General features: G+C 43.3%; 1 protein-coding gene across 4 annotated transcripts in view; it reads left to right on the top strand.

The window, feature by feature from the left end:
* The window catches only part of ADAMTS17 (ADAM metallopeptidase with thrombospondin type 1 motif 17), a 397,426-nt gene that overhangs the window by 69,862 nt on the left and 306,836 nt on the right, over positions 1-20,728 (top strand). For all 4 annotated transcript variants that reach the window (XM_081551355.1, XM_081551354.1, XM_081551353.1 and 1 more), the window contains exons 5-6: positions 16,429-16,512; positions 17,210-17,367. In XM_081551355.1, the coding sequence (XP_081407481.1) occupies positions 16,429-16,512; positions 17,210-17,367 (242 nt within the window). The remainder of the gene's footprint in view (positions 1-16,428; positions 16,513-17,209; positions 17,368-20,728) is intronic.

Genomic DNA, 20,728 nt, shown 5'->3' with positions numbered 1-20,728 from the left:
TTAAAATCCTGAAAGAGTATGCTGTTAAAGTGCTGCACTCAGCACCTTAGGATTTAAAATCCTAAAAGAGAATGTTGTTAAAGTGTTGCACTCAACACTCAGAAGTCTGAGTGCCAAAGAGTTGGTGCTTTGTACTCAGTATGTCAGCAAATTTGGAAAACTCAGCAGTGGCCACAGGACTGCAAAAAGGTCAGTTTTCATGCCAATCCCAAAGAATGTTCAGACTGTTGTACAACTGCACTCATTTCACACACTAGCAGGCTTATGCACAAAATCCTTAGAGCTAGGCTTCAGTAATACATCAGTTGGGAACTTCCAGATGTAGAAGCTGAATTTAAAAGAGAAGAACCAGAAACCAATTGCCAACATTCATTGGATCATAGAGAAAGCAAGGTAATTCCAGAAAAACATCTACTTCTGCTTCATTGACTACACTAAAGCCTTTGACTCTGTGGATCACAACAAACTGTAGAAAGTGCTTAAAGAGATGGGAATACCAGACCATCTTACCTGCCTCCTGAGAAACCTCTATTCAAGTCAAGTAACAGTTAGAACCAGACATAGAACAACTGACTGGTTCTAACTTGGTAAAGGAGTACGGCAAGACTGTATATCATCACACTGTTTATTTAACTTCTGTGAAGTGTAAATCATGCAAAATGCAGGGCTGGATGAATCAAGCTGGAATCAAGATTGGCGAGGGAAATATAAACAACCTCAGATATGCAGATGATACCCCTCTAATGGCAGAAAGTGAAGAGGAACTCAGGAGCGTCTTGATGAGGGTGAAATAGGAGAGTGAAAAAGTGAATTCAGTAACTGTGATCATGGCATCTGGTCCCATCACTTCATGGCAAATAGAAGGGGGAAAGTGGAAACAGTGAGAGACTTTATTTTCTTGGGCTCCAAAATCACTGCAGATGGTGACTGCAGCCATGAAATCAAAAGACGCTTGCTCCTTGGAAGGAAAGCGATGACAAACCTAGATAGCATAGTAATAAGCAGAGTTCACTTTGCCAACAAAGATTGTTGTTGTTCAGTTGTCAAATCATGTCCAACTCTTTGCCAGCCCCATGGACAACAGCATGCCAGACTTCCCTGTTCTTCACTGTAGTCAAAGCTGACAGGTCTGTATAGTCAAAGCTATGTTTTTTCCAGTAGTCATGTAGAGATATGAGTTCAGTTCAGTCACTCAGTTGTGTCCGACTCTTTGTGACCCCATGAACCACAGCACGCCAAGCCTCCCTGTCCATCACCAGCTCCTGGAGTCCATCCAAACCCATGTCCATCGAGTCAGTGATGCCATCCAACCACCTCATCCTTCTGTCATCCCCTTCTCCTCCTGCCCTCAATCTTTCCCAGCATCAGGGTCTTTTCAAATGAGTCAGCTCTTCCCATCAGGTGGCCAAAGTATTGGAGTTTCAGCTTCAACATCAGTCCTTCCAATGAACACCCAGGACTGATCTCCTTTAGGATGGACTGGTTGGATCTCCTTGCAGTCCAAGGGACTCTCAAGAGTCTTCTCCAACACCACAATTCAAAAGCATCTATTCATCTGTGCTCAGCTTTCTTTATAGTCCAACTCTCACAACCATACATGACCGCTGGAAAAACCATAGCCTTGACTAGATGGACCTTTGTTGACAAAGTAATGTCTCTGCTTTTTAATATGCTGTGTAGGTTGATCATAACTTTCCTTCCAAGGAATAAGAGTCTTTTAATTTCATGGCTGCAATCACTATATGCAGTGATTTTAGAGCCCAGAAAAATAAAGTCTGACACTATTTCCACTGTTTCCCCATCTATCTGCCATGAAGTGATGGGACCAGATGCCATGATCTTAGTTTTCTGAATGTTGAGCTTTAAGGCAACTTTTCACTCTCCTCTTTCACTTCCATCAAGAGGCTCTTTAGTTCTTCTTCACTTTCTGCCATAAGGGTGGTGTCATCTGCATATCTGAGGTTATTGATATTTCCTCCAGCAATCTTGATTCCAGCTTGTGCTTCCTCCAGCCCAGCATTTCTCATGATCTACTCTGCATATAAGTTAAACAAGCAGGGTGACAATAGAGCTGGACCATAAAGAAGTCTGAGTGCCAAAGAATTGATGCTTTCGAATTGTGGTGCTGGAAAAGACTCTTGAAAGTCCCTTAGACTGCAAGGAGATCAAACCAGTTAATCCCAAAGGAAATCAATCAGTATTCATTGGAAGGACTGAAGCTTCAGGCTGAAGCTGAAATTCCAATATTTCGGCCACAAGATGCAAAGAGCCAACTCATTCAAAAAGACCCTGATGCTGGGAATGAGATGGTTAGGTAGCATCACTGACTCAATGGAAATGAATTTGAGCAAACTCCACAAGATGGTGAAAGACAGAGGAGCCTGGTGTGCTGCAATCCATGGGGTCACAAAGAGTTGGACATGACTTAACGACTCAACAACAGCAAACTGATTAGTAAAAAATCTTGAATTATTAAAATCAAAAGTGAATGCAGGGGCATGGCTATCATTTCTATACAACCAACAAGAGTTATAAGAGAATACAGTGAGCCACTGTGCACCATCTAATTAGCTAACCTAGATGAGCTAGACAAATAGCTAGAAACACAAAGCTCACCAAGACGTAATCACAAAGACATAGGAAATCTGAGTCGACCTATAACTAATAAGGAGATCAAATCAGTAATTAATAATCTCCTGACAAAGGAAAGTCATGAACCTGACTGCTTAACTGGTAAATTATACCATACATTTAAAGGAGAACTAATTAATTGATCCTCCTCAAACTCTTCTAATAAACTGAAAAGGTGAAAATGCTTCCTCTTTTCTATGAGGATAGCATTGCCCTTTAATGAAAGCCAGATAAAGACACTCTGAGAAAAGAGTGCTATAGTTCCTTATGAATAAGGAAAAAATTTTCCTTTCAAATATTATTGCAAACATTCTCCACAAGATACTAGCAAACCAAAATCATATCATGCACCATGACAAATTGGGATTTATTTCTGGAATTCAAGGGTAGTTCAACATACAAAATTGAGCAACATAGTATACCACATTAACAGAAGGAAGGGAAAAAACAAATACTCATCTCAGTTGATGAAAAAAACTTGCTAAAATTCATATGCTGCTGCCGCTGCTGCTAAGTGGCTTCAGTCGTGTCCGACTCTGTGTGACTCCATAGACGGCAGCCCACCAGTCTCCCCTGTCTCTGGGATTCTCCAGGCAGGAACACTGGAGTGGGTTGCCATTTCCTTCATCTATCTCGTGATGCAAAAATAACATTCAGCAAATAGGAATAAAAGGAAGCTACCTCAACATCATAAAAGCCATATATGAAAAACCCTTAGTGAATGTCATACTCAAGGGTGATAGAGTGAAAGCTTTTCTTCTAAGATCAAGAACAAGGCGAGGATACTTTTTTTCACTACTTCTGTCCCACATAATACTAGAAGTCCTAGCCAGAGCAGTTAGTCAAGTAAAAGAAACAAAAGGCATCCAATTAGGAAAGGAAGAAGTCAAAATCTCTCTTTACAGATAACGTGAGCCCTATAGAAAATCATGAAGTACTAAGACAAAAATTAGAACTAATAAAATAATCCAGCAAATTAGCAGGATGCAAAACCAATACACACAAATCAGTGGTATTTCTGTACCCAAAAATGAACAGTCTGAAAAAGAAATTAAAACAATTCCACTTGCAAAAATGTGAAAAAGAATAAAATACTTACATGGTAATCAAAGAGGTGAAAAACTTGTACACTAAAACCTATAAAACATTGATGTCAGAAATACAAGAACACATAAATAAATGGAAAGACACTGATGTTCATGGATTGGAAGTTTTATCTTTAAGATGTCAGTATTGCCCAAAGCAATGTACAGATTCAATGCAGTCACTAGCAAAATCCTAACAACATTTGTCCTTGCAGGAATTGAGAAATTCATTCTAAAACTTGCACAGTATCTCAAGAGACCCTGAACAGCCAAAACAATCTTGGAAAGAAAAAAAGAGTTGAAAGACTTATATTTCCTGATTTCAAAATACTACAGAGATAAAGGAAATCAATGCTGAACATTCATTGGAAAGACTGATGCTGATAATAATTGACAATAATTTGATCACCTGATGCAAAGAGCCAACTCATTGTAAAAGACTCCGATGCTGGGAAAGATTGAGGGCAAGAGGAAAGGGGGCCACAGAAAATGCGATGCTTGGATGACATCACTGACTCAACGGACACGAGTTTGAGCAAACTTTGCGGGACAGTGAAGGACAAGGAAGCCTGGTATGGTGCAGTCCATGGGGTTGCAGAGAGTGGGACACGACTTAGTGACTGAGCAACAATAGTACTCAAAAAACTGTGATACTGGCATAAAGACAAACATGCAGATGGAAGGAATAGGATACAGAGCCCAGAAATGTACTCTGACATATGCAGTCAAATGCTTTTCAGCAAGACTACAAAGACCATTCAGTGGGAACATGACAGCCTTTTGAACAGATAGTAATAGCAAGGCTGGATATGTTCATGTGAAAGAATGAAGGTGGACCCTTACCTAACATCATATGCAAAAATTAGTTCAAACTGGGTTAAAGACATGAATGTAAGAGCTTAAAAACTATACAAATCCTAAAAGAAAATGGAAAACTTCATGACATGCATTTGGTAATAATTTCTTACATATTACACCAAAGGCACAGTCAGCAAAAGAAAAAAGTAGGTAAATTGGTCTCCACCAAATTTTAAAACTTTTGTACACCAAAGGACATTATCGACAAAGTAAAAAGGCAGAGGACAAAATGGGAGAAAATATTTACAAATTACATATCTGATAATATCCAGAATATACAGATTTCTACAACAGTGAAAACCAAACAACCCCATTTTAAAATGGACTTAAATAGACATTTCTCCAAGAAGATATACAAATGGCCAGTAATCATATGAAAAGATATTCAGTGTCACTGATCATTAGGGAAATGCAAATCTAAACCACAGTGAGATATTGCATCACTCCCGTTAAAATGCTGTTACTAACACAATGTAGAATAATAGGTGTTGACAGGGATGTGGAGAAATGGGCAGCCTTGTGTACTTTCTTGGGACCATAAAATGGTGTAACTCCTTTGGAAAACAATGTGATAGTTGTTAAGAAAATAGAATTTATGATATGACCCACTTCTGAGTGTAAACCAAAACGAAATGAAAGCAAGGTCATGAACTTGTACACCCACACTCATAGCAGCATTATTCAGAATAGTCAAAAGGAGAAAGTAACTCAGTATCCACTGAAGGATGAATCGGTGATATGAATAGACCAATAGGTGGATGAATAGACAAAATGTGGTTGTTGTGGTTGCTGTTGTTCAGTTGCTAAGTTGCGTCTAACTCTTTGCAACCCCAGGGACTGCAGGACACCAGGCTTTGCTGTACGTCACTATCTCCCCGAGTTTGCTTACATTCGTGTCCATTGAGTCGGTGATGCTGTCTAACCATCTCATCCTCTGCTACCCTCTTCTCCTTTTGTCTTCAGTCTTTCCCAGACTCAGGGTCTTTTCCCCAGACTCAGCCAAATGAGTCAGCTCTTTGCATCAAGTGATCAGAGTATTGGCGTTTCAGCATCAGTCCTTCCAATGAATATTTAAGATTGATTTCCTTTAGGATGGACTGGTTGGATCTTCTTGCTGCCCAAGGGACTCTCAAGAGTCTTCTCCAGCACCACAGTTCAAAAGTATTAATTCTCCAGTGCTCAGTCTTCTTTATGTCCAACCTCACATCCATACATGACTCCTGGAAAAACCATAGCTTTGACTATACAGACTTTTGTTGGCAAAGTGACGCCTTTGCTTTTTGATATGCTGTCTAGGTTGGTCATCGCTTTCTTTCCAAGGAGCATGCATCTTTTAATATCATGGCTGCAGTCACCATCCCCAGTGATTTTGGAGCCCCCCCCAAAAATAAAATCTGCCACTGTTTCCCCATCTATTTGCCAGGAAGTGATGGGACTAAATGCCATGATCTTCGTTTTTTGAATGTTGAGTTTTAGGCCAGCTTTTTCACTTTCCTTTTTCACCTTCATCAAGAGGCTCTTTAGTTCCTCTTCACTTTCTGCCATTAGTGTGGTATCATTAGCATATCTTAAGTTGTTGATATTTCTACCAGCACTCTTGATTCCACCGCTTGTGATTCATCCAGCCCAGCATTTTCATGATGTACTCTGCATAGAAGTTAAATACCATTCCAGTACTCTTGCCTGGAAAATCCCATGGACGGTGGAGCCTGGTAGGCTCCGCAGTCCATGGGGTCACGGAGAGTCAGACATGACTGAGCGACTTCACTTTCACTTTTCACTTTCACGCATTGGAGGAGGAAATGGCAACCCACTCCAGTGTTCTTGCCTGGAGAATCCCAGGGACGGCGGAGCCTGGTGGGCTGCCGTCTATGGGGTCGCACAGAGTCAGCCACGACTGAAGCGACTTAGCAGCAGCAGCATACAGCCTTGTCATACTCCTTTCCCAATTTTGAACCAGTTATTTGTTCCAAGTAAGGCTCTAACTGTTGCTTTCTGACCCGCTTTCAGATTTCTTAGGAGACAGGTAAGATGATCTGGTAGTCCCATCTCTTAAGGGATTTACAAACTATGGTATATACACTGAATTATCATTCAGCCTAAAAAAGGAAGGAAATTCTGATCATGCTACAACATGGATGAACCTACAGAACATTTTGTTAAATGAAATAATCCAGTCACTAAAGTATACTGTCCAAACACTGAATGATTACACTCAAGTGAGGTCCCTGGAGCACTCAAATTGACAGAGACAGAGAGCAGAATGGTGGTTACCAGGGGCTACAGCGGGGCAGGGAGTGGGGCGTTAGTGTTTAATAGCTGCCGAGTTTCAACTGGAGAAGACGAAAATGTTCTATAGGTGGAAAATAGTGACTGTTCCACAACAATGTGAGTGTACTGAATGCCACTAAACCATATGCTTAAAAATGTAAATTTCATATAATGCATATTTAACAGAATTTTTTAAAAACCCACCCTGCTGACTGTCTGCACCATCTATAAGCTCATTAAGGTGGGGTTCTGTGTACGCCTTCATTGTTGTTTCCCCAGCACCTTATATATGTGTAGATAATCAAGAAATTGTTGTGGCATTGTGAACTCATTAATGAGTGATTAATGCCATTTTCTAACATCCTGTGCAAAGGATTTAGCACTGAAGTTGTGTCAACACTGGCTTTCCCTTTCTCATTCCTCGATTAATTTACTTCTGAAAAGTCTTTTGTATTCTAAGCATATCACACAGATGTGGTGTCCTGAACTCTGGCAGGAAGTGTTTCTACATAAATACAATTACATCTTTACACCTCCCACCCTGTTCTATGGGTGGTCCTTTTCAGCCCCATCTCTCTTCCCAGCTCACACCTTGTCCTTCAGGGAGGAGGTATCAAGATGGAGCTGATAAAACAAGTGCAGTAGGCAATAACTGTTCTGAGAGCATGCTTGGCTGCCACGAATGAATTCACTTCTGAGTCCTGTTGAGTCAGTCTGTAGAGAACCAGAAGAAACAATGAGAACAGAACCACTTTGGTTGTTTTTGAGGACTTGTGAAGCGTGGAAGAGGTAATAAAACAACGCTGGCATCAGGCAGAGTGGTCCCATTTTAAAACAGGGAAGAAAGGAGCTCTGTAACCCAGAGAGGAGTGAGCTTGGCTCAATCAAGGGTTTTGACTGTAAGCAGAAGAAACTGCTTGCTGCTTGGAAGGAAAGCTGTGACCAACCTAGACAGCTTATTAAAAAGCAGAGACATTACTTTGCCAACAAAGGTCCATCTAGTCAAAGCTATGATTTTTCCAGTAGTCATATATGGATGTGAGAGTTGGACTATAAAGAAAGCTGAGTGCCAAAGAATTGATGCTTTTGAACTGTGGTGTTGGAGAAGACTCTTGAGAGTCCCTTGGACTGGAAGGAGATCCAACCAGTCCATCCTAAAGGAGATCAGTCCTGAATATTCATTGGAAGGACTGATGTTGAAGCTGAAATTCCAATACTTTGGCCACATGATGCAAAGAGCTGACTCATTTGAAAAGACCTTGATGCTGGAAAAGATTGAAGGCAGGAGGAGAAGGGGACGACAGAGGATGAGATGGTTGGATGGCATCACCGACTCAATGGACATGAGTTTGAGTAAACTCTGGGAGCTGGTGATGGACAGGGAGGGCTGGCGTGCTGCAGTTCATGGGGTTGCAAAGAGTCGGACACGACTGAGCGACCGAATTGAAGAAGAAACTGCAGCTGGGCTAACTGAAGCAGAAGAGGAATTGTGTTTAGGAGGTGTGTACTCAGGAGCCCAGAATCAAAAGGAAGGCTGGGTCACCAGCATCAGAACTGGGGGAAGGTACGGGGCAGGAAACTGCAGGGAGGGAGGCCAGGCAGCAGCAGAGAGCAGGGCTGAACTCTGGCAGGAGTGTGGCTGTGGTCCTAGAGCCACTGTGTGTCCTGGGACCATCTCTCCACTGCCGGCGCCCCGCCAAGGCTTCTGTGGCAGGCAGAGTGAGTTTTCACCTGTTTTGGTTTCTGCAGTAGAAAGAGGCTTCCTTCCTTCGTCCAGAGCTCACCCAGTGAGGGAGCTTTCCCCAATGAAAACAGCATCCTTAGCCAAAAAAGAAAAATTTTAAAAATCCCAGCAAAGTGTCCAGACTGTACACAGGCCAGAGCATAAAAGAGGTTCACTCACAAGATACATGATTCTGTGGTTCCGCTTTGGGGTGTATACACAAAATGAAAGCAGGGTCTCCAAGAGATTTTTATTTGTTCATAGCAGCAGTATTCACAAATAATTCACAAACCTAAATATCCATTGAAGGATAAACAAAAATGTGTGTGTGTGTATATGTATATGCACACATACATAATTGAATATTATTCAAATATAAGAAGGGCAGAAACTCTGACACATGCTATGGTGTAGATGAACCTTGAGCACATTGTGTTAAGGAAATAAGCCAATCACAAAAAGACAGGTTCTGTATGATTCCACTCATAAGAGGTGCCTGGTGTAGTCACAGAGACAGAAAGGAGTGGTGGTCGCTGGGGCTCAGGGGAGAGGGGAATGATTTGTTGTTTAACGGGTGCAGAGGTTCAGTTTGGGAAGACAAAAAAGCTGTGAAGATGGATGTAGTGATGGTAGCACAATGACAGTGCTTTTAACACTACTCAACTGTGCACTTAACAATGGTTAAGATGCTACATTTTATGTTATGTGTATGTTGTGTGTGCTGTGTGTGTGCCCAGTTGCTCAGCCGTGTCCTACTTTTTTTGCGACCCCACGGACTGTAGCCTGCCAGGCTCCTCTGTTTATGGAATTTTCCAGGTAGGGATACTAGAGCGGCTTGTCCTTTCCTCCTGCAGGGAATCTTTGTGACCCAGGGATTGAACCCACTTGCGTCTCCTGCGTTGACAGGTGGATTGTTTATCACTAGCACTAGCTGGGAAACCCTGTATGTATTTTACCACTATAAAAACATAAAATGAGATACACTCAGTCATTCCATTCAGTTATATTTACTGGGTACTGTGGGACTAATGTTGCCTGGGGACTTTTCTAGGGATCAAGTAGAGACCACGACACTTCCCATCCTCTTGGAGCTCATGTGGTGGCACCAACCGAGAGTATGCAACAGACAGCTCCGTGAAATTTGTGTGCAGATTTAAAAAATGCTACACAAAGATCCAGGTGATAGCAAGTGACCAGGGCAGTTAAGGACACCTCGGTGATGATTCGCCCTCTGCTGAGAAGGGAAGGCATTAGCCTGACATGAGGAGCAGGCCAGTAGGGTCGTCCTGGCATCTGGGAGGCAGAGGGAAAGGTGCTTCTGTGGGTGATGGGAGGGTGGGGCGTGGGGCCCCAGTGCTCAGCTTCGCTGTGAGTGAGCTGGAAAGCTGCTGCAGGGGGCAGCTGTGTTTTAAAAGATCCCTCCCTCCTGGCTGTGAGGGAGATAGGCTCCCGCTGGGTTGTGTGTTCCAACAGTCCTTTCCCCGGGGCAAGTACGCTTACCTGTGTGGTTACGTGTTGGGAGAGACACTTCACCCAGACCTGGATCTCTGAGCTGTCAGCAAGCTGCAGCCCGTGCCCTGAGTGGTTTGAAAATCTGGCTGATTTTCCAGATGTGCTGTAGAGCCTTCTTATGCGCATGACTTGATTTTCCTTTGGGAGGTGGTGGTGACACTAGAGCAGGAATATTTTAAAGAACAAATTGCAGACGGAAACAGGTGGTGCTGACACTCGAAGCACTGGGGTTGGGCAGCCGAACTGGAAAATGGGGCCGCTTGACAGAGCTTTGGTTGTTTTTAGCTTCCTTAACAACCACAGAGTGGAACGAAAACCTGAGACATTCCAGGCGAGTTCTGTTTGGAGGAAAAATGACATCAATTTGACTCAATTACCATGTGAAACATACAACAAGCCTCTCTCTGGTGTGCAGAGACCGGCCGCGTGTTCGAGGGCTCACTGGTTCCCACAGCCCAGGGATGCTGGGGGGCTTGGTGGATGCAGACAGCTTGCCCCGCCGGCGTTCTGATCCATGGGGTCTGGGGTGGGCTCCAGAATGTGTTTCCAGAACGTGCCCAGGAGATGTTGCTGCTGCTTCCGGGACCCCGGTCAGAGAGACTGCTAGAGAATATAGCCCCTTCCAGGGTGGGGTCTGGGTGGGTGCAGCCGGTGATGTGAGCGTGTCACGTCTGGTTCCCCTCTGTCCCTAGGGAGGTCCTGAGTCATGCTGGTAGGTGATGCTCTTGTGAGCACACTCCCCGCCCACCGGCCTGGCCTGGCGAACAGCACCGCCGCCTGGCCTTGCGACCACTCCTTCCACATGCCCGTTACCCATCCCTGTCTGCCCCTCCCTGACGGTGTCCCCAGGTTGCCCAGCCGGGGGAGCCCTGCCGTGCGCTGCTGGCTGCAGGGCCCTCGGCTCAGCCCGCAGTGCGAGGACCCAGCCGGCACTCTGAGCGCGCCAGGACGCAGCCAGCTGGAGCGGGATAGACTCCAGACGTTGCTGGGCTGTTCCCTCTCCAACCATCATCATGTTCCCTCTCTCTAATCATCATGGGGCCGCCAGCTCCATGGTTCTCCCGAGCGTGCATTTCCACGGGTGAGGAAGACAGGGAGCCTTTGCGACACGTCTCTGAGGCCTGCTGCTTTGTGTCCTGGGGCATTGAGCTGGCTCGCCTGGCTTGGCCCCAGCCCCCGCTGGAGAGCAAGTGTCTGCCCAGCTTTGCGGGAGCGTGGTCTGCCCGAGGGACAAGACGCTTCAGCCGCAACCAGGTTCCCATACCCGCTCTCCTGAATGTGAGCCTCCCAGTTGCACATCAAGGCGGGTAGCTTCCTGCAGGCTTCCTAGAGAACATCTTTAGAGCATGGGGCTTCTTAAGTTAACTAATGAAAAAGTTTTAATTTGGTAAAATGCACATAACAGAATTTACCATGTTAGTCATTAAGTGTGCAGTTCAGGATTGTTACATATATTCACATTGCTGAGCAACCAAACCTCAGAACTTTGTTATCTGGCAAGACTGAAACTCGGTGCTCATTAAACAAGTCCCCGTCTCGCCCTCCATCCCAGCTCCTGGAGCATGAAGCTTTTCTCCCCTCCAGCTCACATATTTTTTTTGTGTTTTTTTCAAGGATGACACCTGAGCCTTATACAGAATGTGCTGAACTGTCCTCAGGTGGAGAGGAAAAATCCAGCAATTCTGAGGAGGGAGTTTGTCCCCGTGGTTCTGTCATTGCTGAAACCTGCATCGTTCCCTTCAGGCCCCATTCTTTTTTTTTTTTTTTTTTTTCAGGCCCCATTCTTTATGCTGCTTTCAGGGAATGTGTCAGGACACCCTGAGAACTGGTTTCTTGTGTTCCTTTAAACCTGCAGTGTTCTTTAATGTCTTTGGCCGATGTTACTGTTACCGGCAGTGTTTCGGTTGCGCTTTGAAAACCTGTGTGACTTGAATTTTCTCCCTCATAATTTAAAGTTTTTGTTCTTCCTAGTTTTCATGTTTTGAATTGAGGTTTTCTAGTTTGGGCTCAATCCTAAGGCTGAATATTTCTGGAAAATTTTGATTTATAGCCATTGGGTGGGTCTCAGAATATCAAAACAAGGAAAAAGTTATGTGCTTTTCCCTTCTTCACCCAGGTTTGGGGATAGGTAGCTAAGGCATGACTTCAGAATTGGCCTACAGATGATCCAGAATTAAAAAAAAATGACTGCAATTTTGTTCTTAAGGAAAGAAAAAGTTTTGGAAGGAGGGAGTGAGAACAGAAGAACTGAATATATTGTATTTCTCCTTGTGGGAAAGAAGATTAAATTACACAAAGATTGTTTTGCTTTCATAATAGTTTTCAAAGAGAAAAACCCAAGCACTGACACAGCTAATTCCTTTGTCACACAGATGCTCAAACACTGCATGCCTGGTCTTGCTGCTTGTATGCCCAGCAGTGTGTCCAGCTTCACATGGCCTGGATTAACTGTGGCCGTGTGGTTGGCTGTAGTCATTGCTTTATGTTGCTGCTGATATACTGGAGAGAAAGTTTTAATGCCCCTGCTGAAAAATTCTCCCTCTAGATTATGTCTATCAGAAAAAAAGTAGCATATTCAAAATCAAGCGAAGTAAGTTAGAAACAGATACAGTATGATCTCATTTATAAGGGAAATCTAAAAAAACTGCACTTATAAATACAGAGAACAGATTGGTGGTTCCCAGAGGCTGTGAGTAGGGATATGGGTGGAGGTGGTCAAAGGTACAAGCTTTTAGTTATAAGATAAATAAGTCCTGGGAATGTAATGTACAGCATGGTGACTACAGTTAACAGTACTATAGTATCATATATTTGAAAGCTGCTAAGAGTGAAATCTCTCAGTCGTGTCCGACTCTTTGTGACCCTATGGACCGTAGCCCACAAGGCTCCTCTGTCCATGGAATTCTCCAGGCAAGAATACTGAAGTGGGTTGCCATTCCCTTCTGCAGGGGATCTTTCTGACCCAGGGATCGAACCTGGGCCTCCCACATTGCAAACAGATTCATTACCATCTGAGCCACCAGGGAGTCCAGAGAGTTGCTAGGAGAGTAGGTCTTAAAGGTTCTTTCACAAGAGAAACAGTTGTTAACTGTGTGGGGTGAGGCATGTTAACTAAACTTATTGTGGTAATCATTTTGAGATATGTATATATTTACTATATTATATATACTATGGTATATAGGATATACAGTTATCATGTTATATCGTTATTCAGTCGCTCAGTCATGTCCAACTCTTTGCGACCCCATGGACTGCAGCACGCCAGGCTTCCCTGTCCTTCACCATCTCCCAGAGTTTGCACAAACTCATGTCCATTGAGTCGGTGATGCCATCCAACCATCTCATCCTCTGTCGTTCCCTTCTTCTCTCGCCTTCGATCTTTCCCAGCATCAGCATCATGTTGTATACCTGAACCTAAGGCAATGTTACGTATCAATTATTGGAAAAAGGACATAATGAAACAAAAGTATTTTCCTAATTTAAAAGGAAAAAGGAATATTTAAAAGGTTCTTACCTTTTTCCTCTCTATCTTATACTGTTACCTACTCTACTCTGCCTCCCTGAATCCTGCTCTCTCCTGAGAAGGAACTCAGGAGGATGTCACGATCTGGAGGTCCTCAAATCCAATGGGTTTTTTTTTTCTGTCTGCATCAACTTTCATTCTTCTGTCTTACTTGACCTTTCCTATCCTTCTTCCTCTTGAATTCTTTGATTTCTTGATGTTGAGACCCTTGTAACTAAGTTCTACCAACAAGAGGTGCAAAATTAAGGGGGCATATGCTTTTATGTTACTGTGCTGCTGCTGCTGCTAAGTCGCTTCAGTCGTGTCCGACTCTGTGCGACCCCATAGACGGCAGCCCACCAGGCTCCGCCGTCCCTGGGATTCTCCAGGCAAGAACACTGGAGTGGGTTGCCGTTTCCTTCTCCAGTGCATGAAAGGGAAAAGTGAAAGTGAAGTCGCTCAGTCATCCGACTCTTAGCGACCCCATGGACTGTAGCCCACCAGGCTCCTCCGTCCATGGGATTTTCCAGGCAAGAGTACTGGAGTGGGGTGCCATTGCCTTCTCCGTATGTTACTGTACTCACTGACAAACTTTAGTTGGAATGAGGATTTCAGGTAAAAAAGGAATATGGCCTTTACGGCTAGACAAGGCTAGATTTGGATTGTGGTCATAGTTGACGGATTGTGAGTCTTGAGCGAGTGGCTTTATTTCATTGAATCGAGGTTGGTGGAGACACCACCCATGATGGGTTATGAAGAGGGTCAGAGATGATGCAGATTGGCACGTGGCCAATGGCCACAGGCATGGACTTTGCCCATCCCTTCATGAAGATCCTCTTCACCCTCCTGCAAGAAACCCCGGAATCAGCTGACACCATTTTTTTTTTTCAAATTCACCCATCCTCTGCATTTTTTTCAACCAGCTTATTTCCAGTTGATCTTTCCATGTATGCTTGTATGTACGCACATGTATGTGATTCCAGAGTTTCCTGTTATGCAAGTTTCTTTTGAGGAATTTATATTTATGGGAATTTTTTGTCTCAGAAGGCCTTTTAAATAAAATCTGGGTTATATATCTTACATATATGTATTTTTGTTCCAATAAATATTGATGAACATTGAAATTTGAATTTCATATATATATATATATATATGATTGCAAATCATATATTTAGATTTTTTTGTACTGAAAGAACACAGTTTTTAAAAAATATTTTTAAGTAAGTAACTTTTAATGACTATAATTTATATTTCATTAATTTATAAATGCATTTATACTTCATTCATTTATATTTTGTGTTTTAGATTTATAAAAAAAATTGACAGATAGTACATAGAATTCCCATACACAATTTCCCCTATTATTGACATCTTACATTAATATATGTTTATTATAACTAATGGGCCAATGTTGTTGATTATTATTAACTCAAGTCCATAGTTTGTTCAGATATCCTTAGTTTTTTTGTTTTTTTGTTTTTTTTTTTTTTTTTTTAGCATTGAACTCATTGCACATCTTTATTGTTTGATTGCAATGGGCTTGAGTCTCTTTGGGCTTCTGTAGCCACCACAGCATGCCCACTGAGAGGGGAGGAAGGAGGAGATAGGATCCCCCAGGATAATGTGTCCCTTCTAGTGACATTTTTTTTTTTTTTTTATAAATTTATTTATTTTAGTTGGGGGCTAATTACTTTACAATATTGTAATAGTTTTTGCCATACATTGACATGAATCAGCCATGGGTTTACATGTGTTCCCCTTCCCGGACCCCCCACCCACCTCCCTCCCCATCCCATCCTTCTGGATCATCCCATTGCCCCGGCCCTGAGCCCTTGTCACATGCATCGAACATGGAATGGTGCTCTGTTTCACATATGACAATACACATGTCTCAATGCCATTCTCCCAGAACGTCCCACCCTCACCTTCTCCCTCAGAGTCCATAAAATTGTTCCATGCGTCTGTGTCTCTTATTCTGTCTCGCATATAGGGTTATTGTTACCATCTTTCAAATTCCATATATATGCATTAGTATACTGTATTGTTGTTTTTCTTTCTGGCTTACTTCACTCTGTATAATGGGCTCCAGTTTCATCCATCTCAGTAGAACCGATTCAAATGTATTTTTTTTTAATGGCTGAGTAATATTCCATTGTGTATATGTACCACAGCTTCCTTATCCATTCATCTGCTGATGGACATCTAGGTTGCTTCCATGTCCTGGCTATTGTAAACAGTGCTGCGATGAACATTGGGGTACACGTGTCTCTTTCAATTCTGGTTTCCTCGGTGTATATGCCCAGCAGTGGGATTGCTGGGTCATATGGCAGTTCTATTCCCAGTTTTTTAAGGAATCTCCACACTGTTCTCCATAGTGGCTGTACTACTTTGCATTCCCACCAACAGTGTAAGAGGGTTCCCTTTTCTCCACACCCTCTCCAGCATTTATTGCTTGTAGACTTTTGGATAGCAGCCATTCTGACTGGTGTGAAATGATACCTCATTGTGGTTTTGATTTGCATTTCTCTAATAATGAGTGATGTTGAGCATCTTTTCATGTGTTTGTTAGCCATCTGTATGTCTTCTTTGGAGAAATGTCTGTTTAGTTCTTTGGCCCATTTTTTGATTGGGTCGTTTATTTTTCTGGAATTCAGCTGCAGGAGTTGCTTGTATATTTTTGAGATTAATTGTTTGTCTGTTGCTTCATTTGCTATTATTTTCTCCCATTCTGAAGGCTGTCTTTTAACCTTGTTTATAATATCTTTTGTTTGTTTCAGGATACTGCTATTTTTTTTTTAACTTTTGTATTTGTATCTCTCTACATTTCTGTTTTTCTCTCTTGACAGGTATACAATATGTTTCAGCACCAGAGCCTTGGAATTAAAGTCAACATTCAGGTTACCAAGCTTGTCCTGCTACGACAACGTCCTGTAAGTCTCCATCAGTGCAGTTACAGTTATAGGAAATGTATCTGGTCCTTAGGCTTCTTAATGGCTGTTGAGTGCTAAAGAGGAGTCCAAGTATTTTGTTTTGTCCTCTTTGCCTGGCTTTGCACATGGCAACAGTGTGCCCTTGGCCAGGGTCCAGGGAATGCCTGGTGAGGGGAGGACAGGCACTGCTACTGGTGGGCACACAATCTCAGCATCTCGGGGAACCCTGGGCAGGCGACCTTGGTCCCCCCTCCTTCATTCTCCCGTGTCTCCCGGGTGCAGAGTTGGTGTTGAAGTCTTTGGGATCATGGCTAGCCTTTTGGAGCTATGCCCAAGCTTCAGGCCAAATTTGGTTGCACTGTAGTATCGTTTTCTGGTCTTGATGGAGTGCATTTCCTTATGAAAGTGTTACCTAAAGAGTTAAGCAGTGCACATGAGAACATTGGGTATGATGTTCAGTTTGCCAAAAAGAAGAAAGCTTTCCTTTAATAGGATAGTCTTCATCCTAACTTATAGATAAGGCCCCCGTAGCCTCTCTCTGGGTCTCTACATCTGCCTACCGTCAGTGTGGGCAGGTCACATTGAATAATGCCCCTGTGAGCAGCTGTCTCTTCCTTAATATCCGCACTGTTATCTGAGCGTAAACTCTTGCTTCCCTGGGAAGTTGCTTCTGTAACTGCCCCCTGATTTCTTTTAGGCCAAGCTGTCCATTGGGCATCATGGTGAGCGGTCCCTGGAGAGCTTCTGTCACTGGCAGAATGAAGAGTATGGAGGTGCACGGTACCTCGGCAACAACCAGGTTCCAGGAGGCAAGGACGATACGCCCCCCGTGGATGCTGCTGTATTCGTGACCAGGTAAAGCTGGACTCAGCCTGGAGCTGCAGGTGTGAGAGGGAAGGCATTTCCCATTGGAGAGAAATTCAGGCTTGGAAATCAGACCTTTGGCCACTTGTCTGAGCCTTGAATCCTTCATCTGTAAGATGGAGATAAATGACAGCCCTGCCTCTGAGATGTGAGGATTAAACGAGCATGGCCACTTTCACAGTGGCCCAAAGTAAGGGCTAAAGTGTTAGCTGTTATTATTGTTATTGCTGTTTGAATATAAAACTACTGAAATTCTTGTTACCCAAGACTCTTAAAACTTCAAGAAAATTTGTCTTGAAATTTACCTCTTCCCAACACCAAATATAATACTCACTGGAAAGAGCTCACCTGTGTATGAGGCTGCTTCCTAACTGGACAGAGTGGATACCCCAGTTTTCCTGTTGAGGGAAGTCCATGCTCCCCAGGGACTCAGCGGTTAAGAATCTACCTGCAGTGTAGGAGATGTAGGAGACGTGGGTTCGACCCCTGGGTCAAGAAGATCCTCTGGAGGAGGGCAGGGCAACCCACTCCGGTAATTCTTGCCTGGGGAATCCCATGGACAGAGGAGTCTGGCGGGCTACAGTCCACGCGGTCTTAAAGAGTTGGACACGACTAAAGCAACTGAGCATGGCGCAAGGCAGTAGAAGTCCATGCAGGTGAATGTATGAGCTGTGCACAGCCCCATCTGTGGGGACTCTCAGGACACAGCAGCAGGCAGAGATGCCCATGGAATTCACATAGAGGCTCCATTTGAAGCCAGGAGCTGAGCTTCACATCTGCAGAGCTGGATGTACTCTTCCTGGTTGAGAGGGAAGCCAGGGACCCTGCTGGACAGTAGTAATCAAAGGCATCTCTCTGTGTAGACGGCAGCAATGTTATTTTAGTTTTCTAGGGCTGCAATAACAAACTACCACAAAATGTGTGCCTTAAGAAAACAGAAGTTTATTTTCTCACAGCTTTGGAGGCCAGGAGTCTGAAGTCAAGGTGTGGGCAGGGCCTTGCTCTCTCTGAGGCTCAGGAGGGAGGACCCTTCCTCCCCCTTCCTAACTTGCAGAGGCTGCTGCAGCCCTGGGCATCCCTGGCCTTGTGGCAGCATCTCTCCAGTCTCTCCCCATCATCCTGTGGTGCTCTCCTCATGTCCCTCTTGTAAGGACACCAGTCACTGGATTGGGGCCCAGCCTAATGCAGTGTGGCCTCATCTTAACCTGATTAGAGCTGCAGTGACTCTCTTTCCGAATAAGATCACATTCATAGGGACTGGGGGTTAGGACTTGAACATGTCTTTTTGGGGACATAATTCAAGTCACTGTAGGTATAGATGTGGCTGTTTAATTTTTTCCTATGTCTCATCGCTCTTAGAAAAACTGATTTTCCTTGATTGTTTTACCTCAGTAAATGTAAATAAAATGTATTATGTGTTCACACCAAAATCCCCTTTTAGAAAATATGTGGAAATGGTTCATGACAATTTAACCCATTAGATTAAAATACAGTGTTTTACTTTTTGAATGAAAATATCAACCTTGGTTTTAAGATTTATTTTTTTAAGAAACTAGTTTCAAAATTATATGCTTTTCTTTTTCTTTGAGTTCAGAGAAAGGGAACAGTTTACTATATCTTTAGCATGAAGATAGCCTACTTCTCTAAGAGGAGTTAAATCTAGTTTAAGACTTTGGTTTTGAGCCCAGAAAGACTCTTGGTTTGCATCTTTTGGGCCATGTACAAGCCCCTGGCTTGATGACTTCCTGAAGTAGCCAGATGTGTTCTGTGATCTCAGCCTCAGGCACCAGGTACCAGGTATTATAGCTCACTGGCCTTCTCCTCAAAAAACCTGGAACATGCACATTGCCACCACCAGACACCGAAGAGATACCTAATCACACTTGTAGATGATTCATCAGTTGTGAACCCTAAACGGTTAAAATGTGATCTGTAGCACACTGATCCCTTATGAGAACACTTGCTGCTTCTACAGGATGTGATTAAAGGTATAGTGGGACATTTGAGAAGTCTATTCAGTAATTCCTACATGTGGCTGGTGGTCTACTAGGCACCCAAGACAGGGGGTGAGCATGACCTCGTCCTTGCTTTAAGCTGCGTTTGCCCACCCTGTCAGTGATGGGAACCCCTAGCTACCATCTCTTCCAGCAGCTCTGGCCCCCACACTCACTAATCAGAGGTTTCCATGCTCTTTGAAATGGCTTTTGGAGCCTCTGGGGCACTTGGTAAAGCACTGAGGATTGTACCGAGCGTATGGCTGCAGCCTTTGAGAGTGGGTTTGATTTGGGGAGAAGGCATGGTTCCTTGGGAACGTTGTCTATGTGTGACTATAAATTAATGTGATTGATTTTCCAAATGATGATTAGATGAGGAGTAAAAACTTTTTCTAGAAAGGAGCTCTAAATAATATCGCCTTTGGAATACGCAGCTAAACTTCCAGGTTTGTTACTTTGACAGTGGTTTGTATAAATACTATATGAAATGCATAAATTCTGGTGTTTTGTTAAAAATAACCTAGGGGAATTTCCTCTATATTGGTTATTCATCTTCCTGCTGTTTCCTTTCTTGTCCGGGGGAGAAAATACTTGCAAATGGTTTTGGTTTGGGAACAAATAGCCTTTCTATCAGAGGCAGTAGATGTTACCAAAGTTAGCACTGACAAAGCTTCTGGATTAGCCTTTGTACAAAATACCACGAGAGAGATGAATGCACCCTCAGCCTGAGAATGCTTCCCATTCAGCTTTCTCCTTCCTCTTTTTCCTGGATTCCAACAGCTTATATACCATGCTGGAAATATTTTACGTAAAAATGTTCTTTTTTACACCTCACACACATTAGGGTGCCTATCATTCAAACAGAACACCAGACAACAGAACAAGTGTTGGTGAGGATGTGGAAGCATTGGAACCCTTGGGCCCTGTTGGCGGGAATGTAAAGTGGTGTAGCCACCGTGGAAAACAGTATGGCAGTTCCTCGAAAATTAAAAATAGAACTACCACATGATCCAGCAATTCCACTTCTAAAAGCACTGAATGCAGAGTTTTGAAGAAATATCCATACACCTATATTCGTAACAACATAACTAATGATAAGTAAAATGTGGGAGCAGCCCAAGTCCATCAGTGGATAAAAGGATAAACAAAATGTGGTGTCTGGTGTTTGTTGCTGTTTGTATTCCAACAGATGGACTATTATTCAGCCTTAAGGAGGAAGGAAATTCTAACACTGGTTACCACATAGATGAACCTGGAGGATATTTTGCTGAGTGAAATAATAAGAGGACACATCCTTTGTGATCCCACTTGTATGGCAGACCTAGAAAAGTTAAATTCCTTTAGACAGAAATGGTAGT

This window comes from Giraffa tippelskirchi, chromosome 12, assembly GCF_054371585.1.
Source record: "Giraffa tippelskirchi isolate mGirTip1 chromosome 12, T2T-mGirTip1v1.2.pri, whole genome shotgun sequence".
NCBI classification, from domain to species: domain Eukaryota; kingdom Metazoa; phylum Chordata; class Mammalia; order Artiodactyla; family Giraffidae; genus Giraffa; species Giraffa tippelskirchi.
Note: the sequence above shows the minus strand (reverse complement) of the source record. Positions and strands in the feature narration are given on the sequence as shown.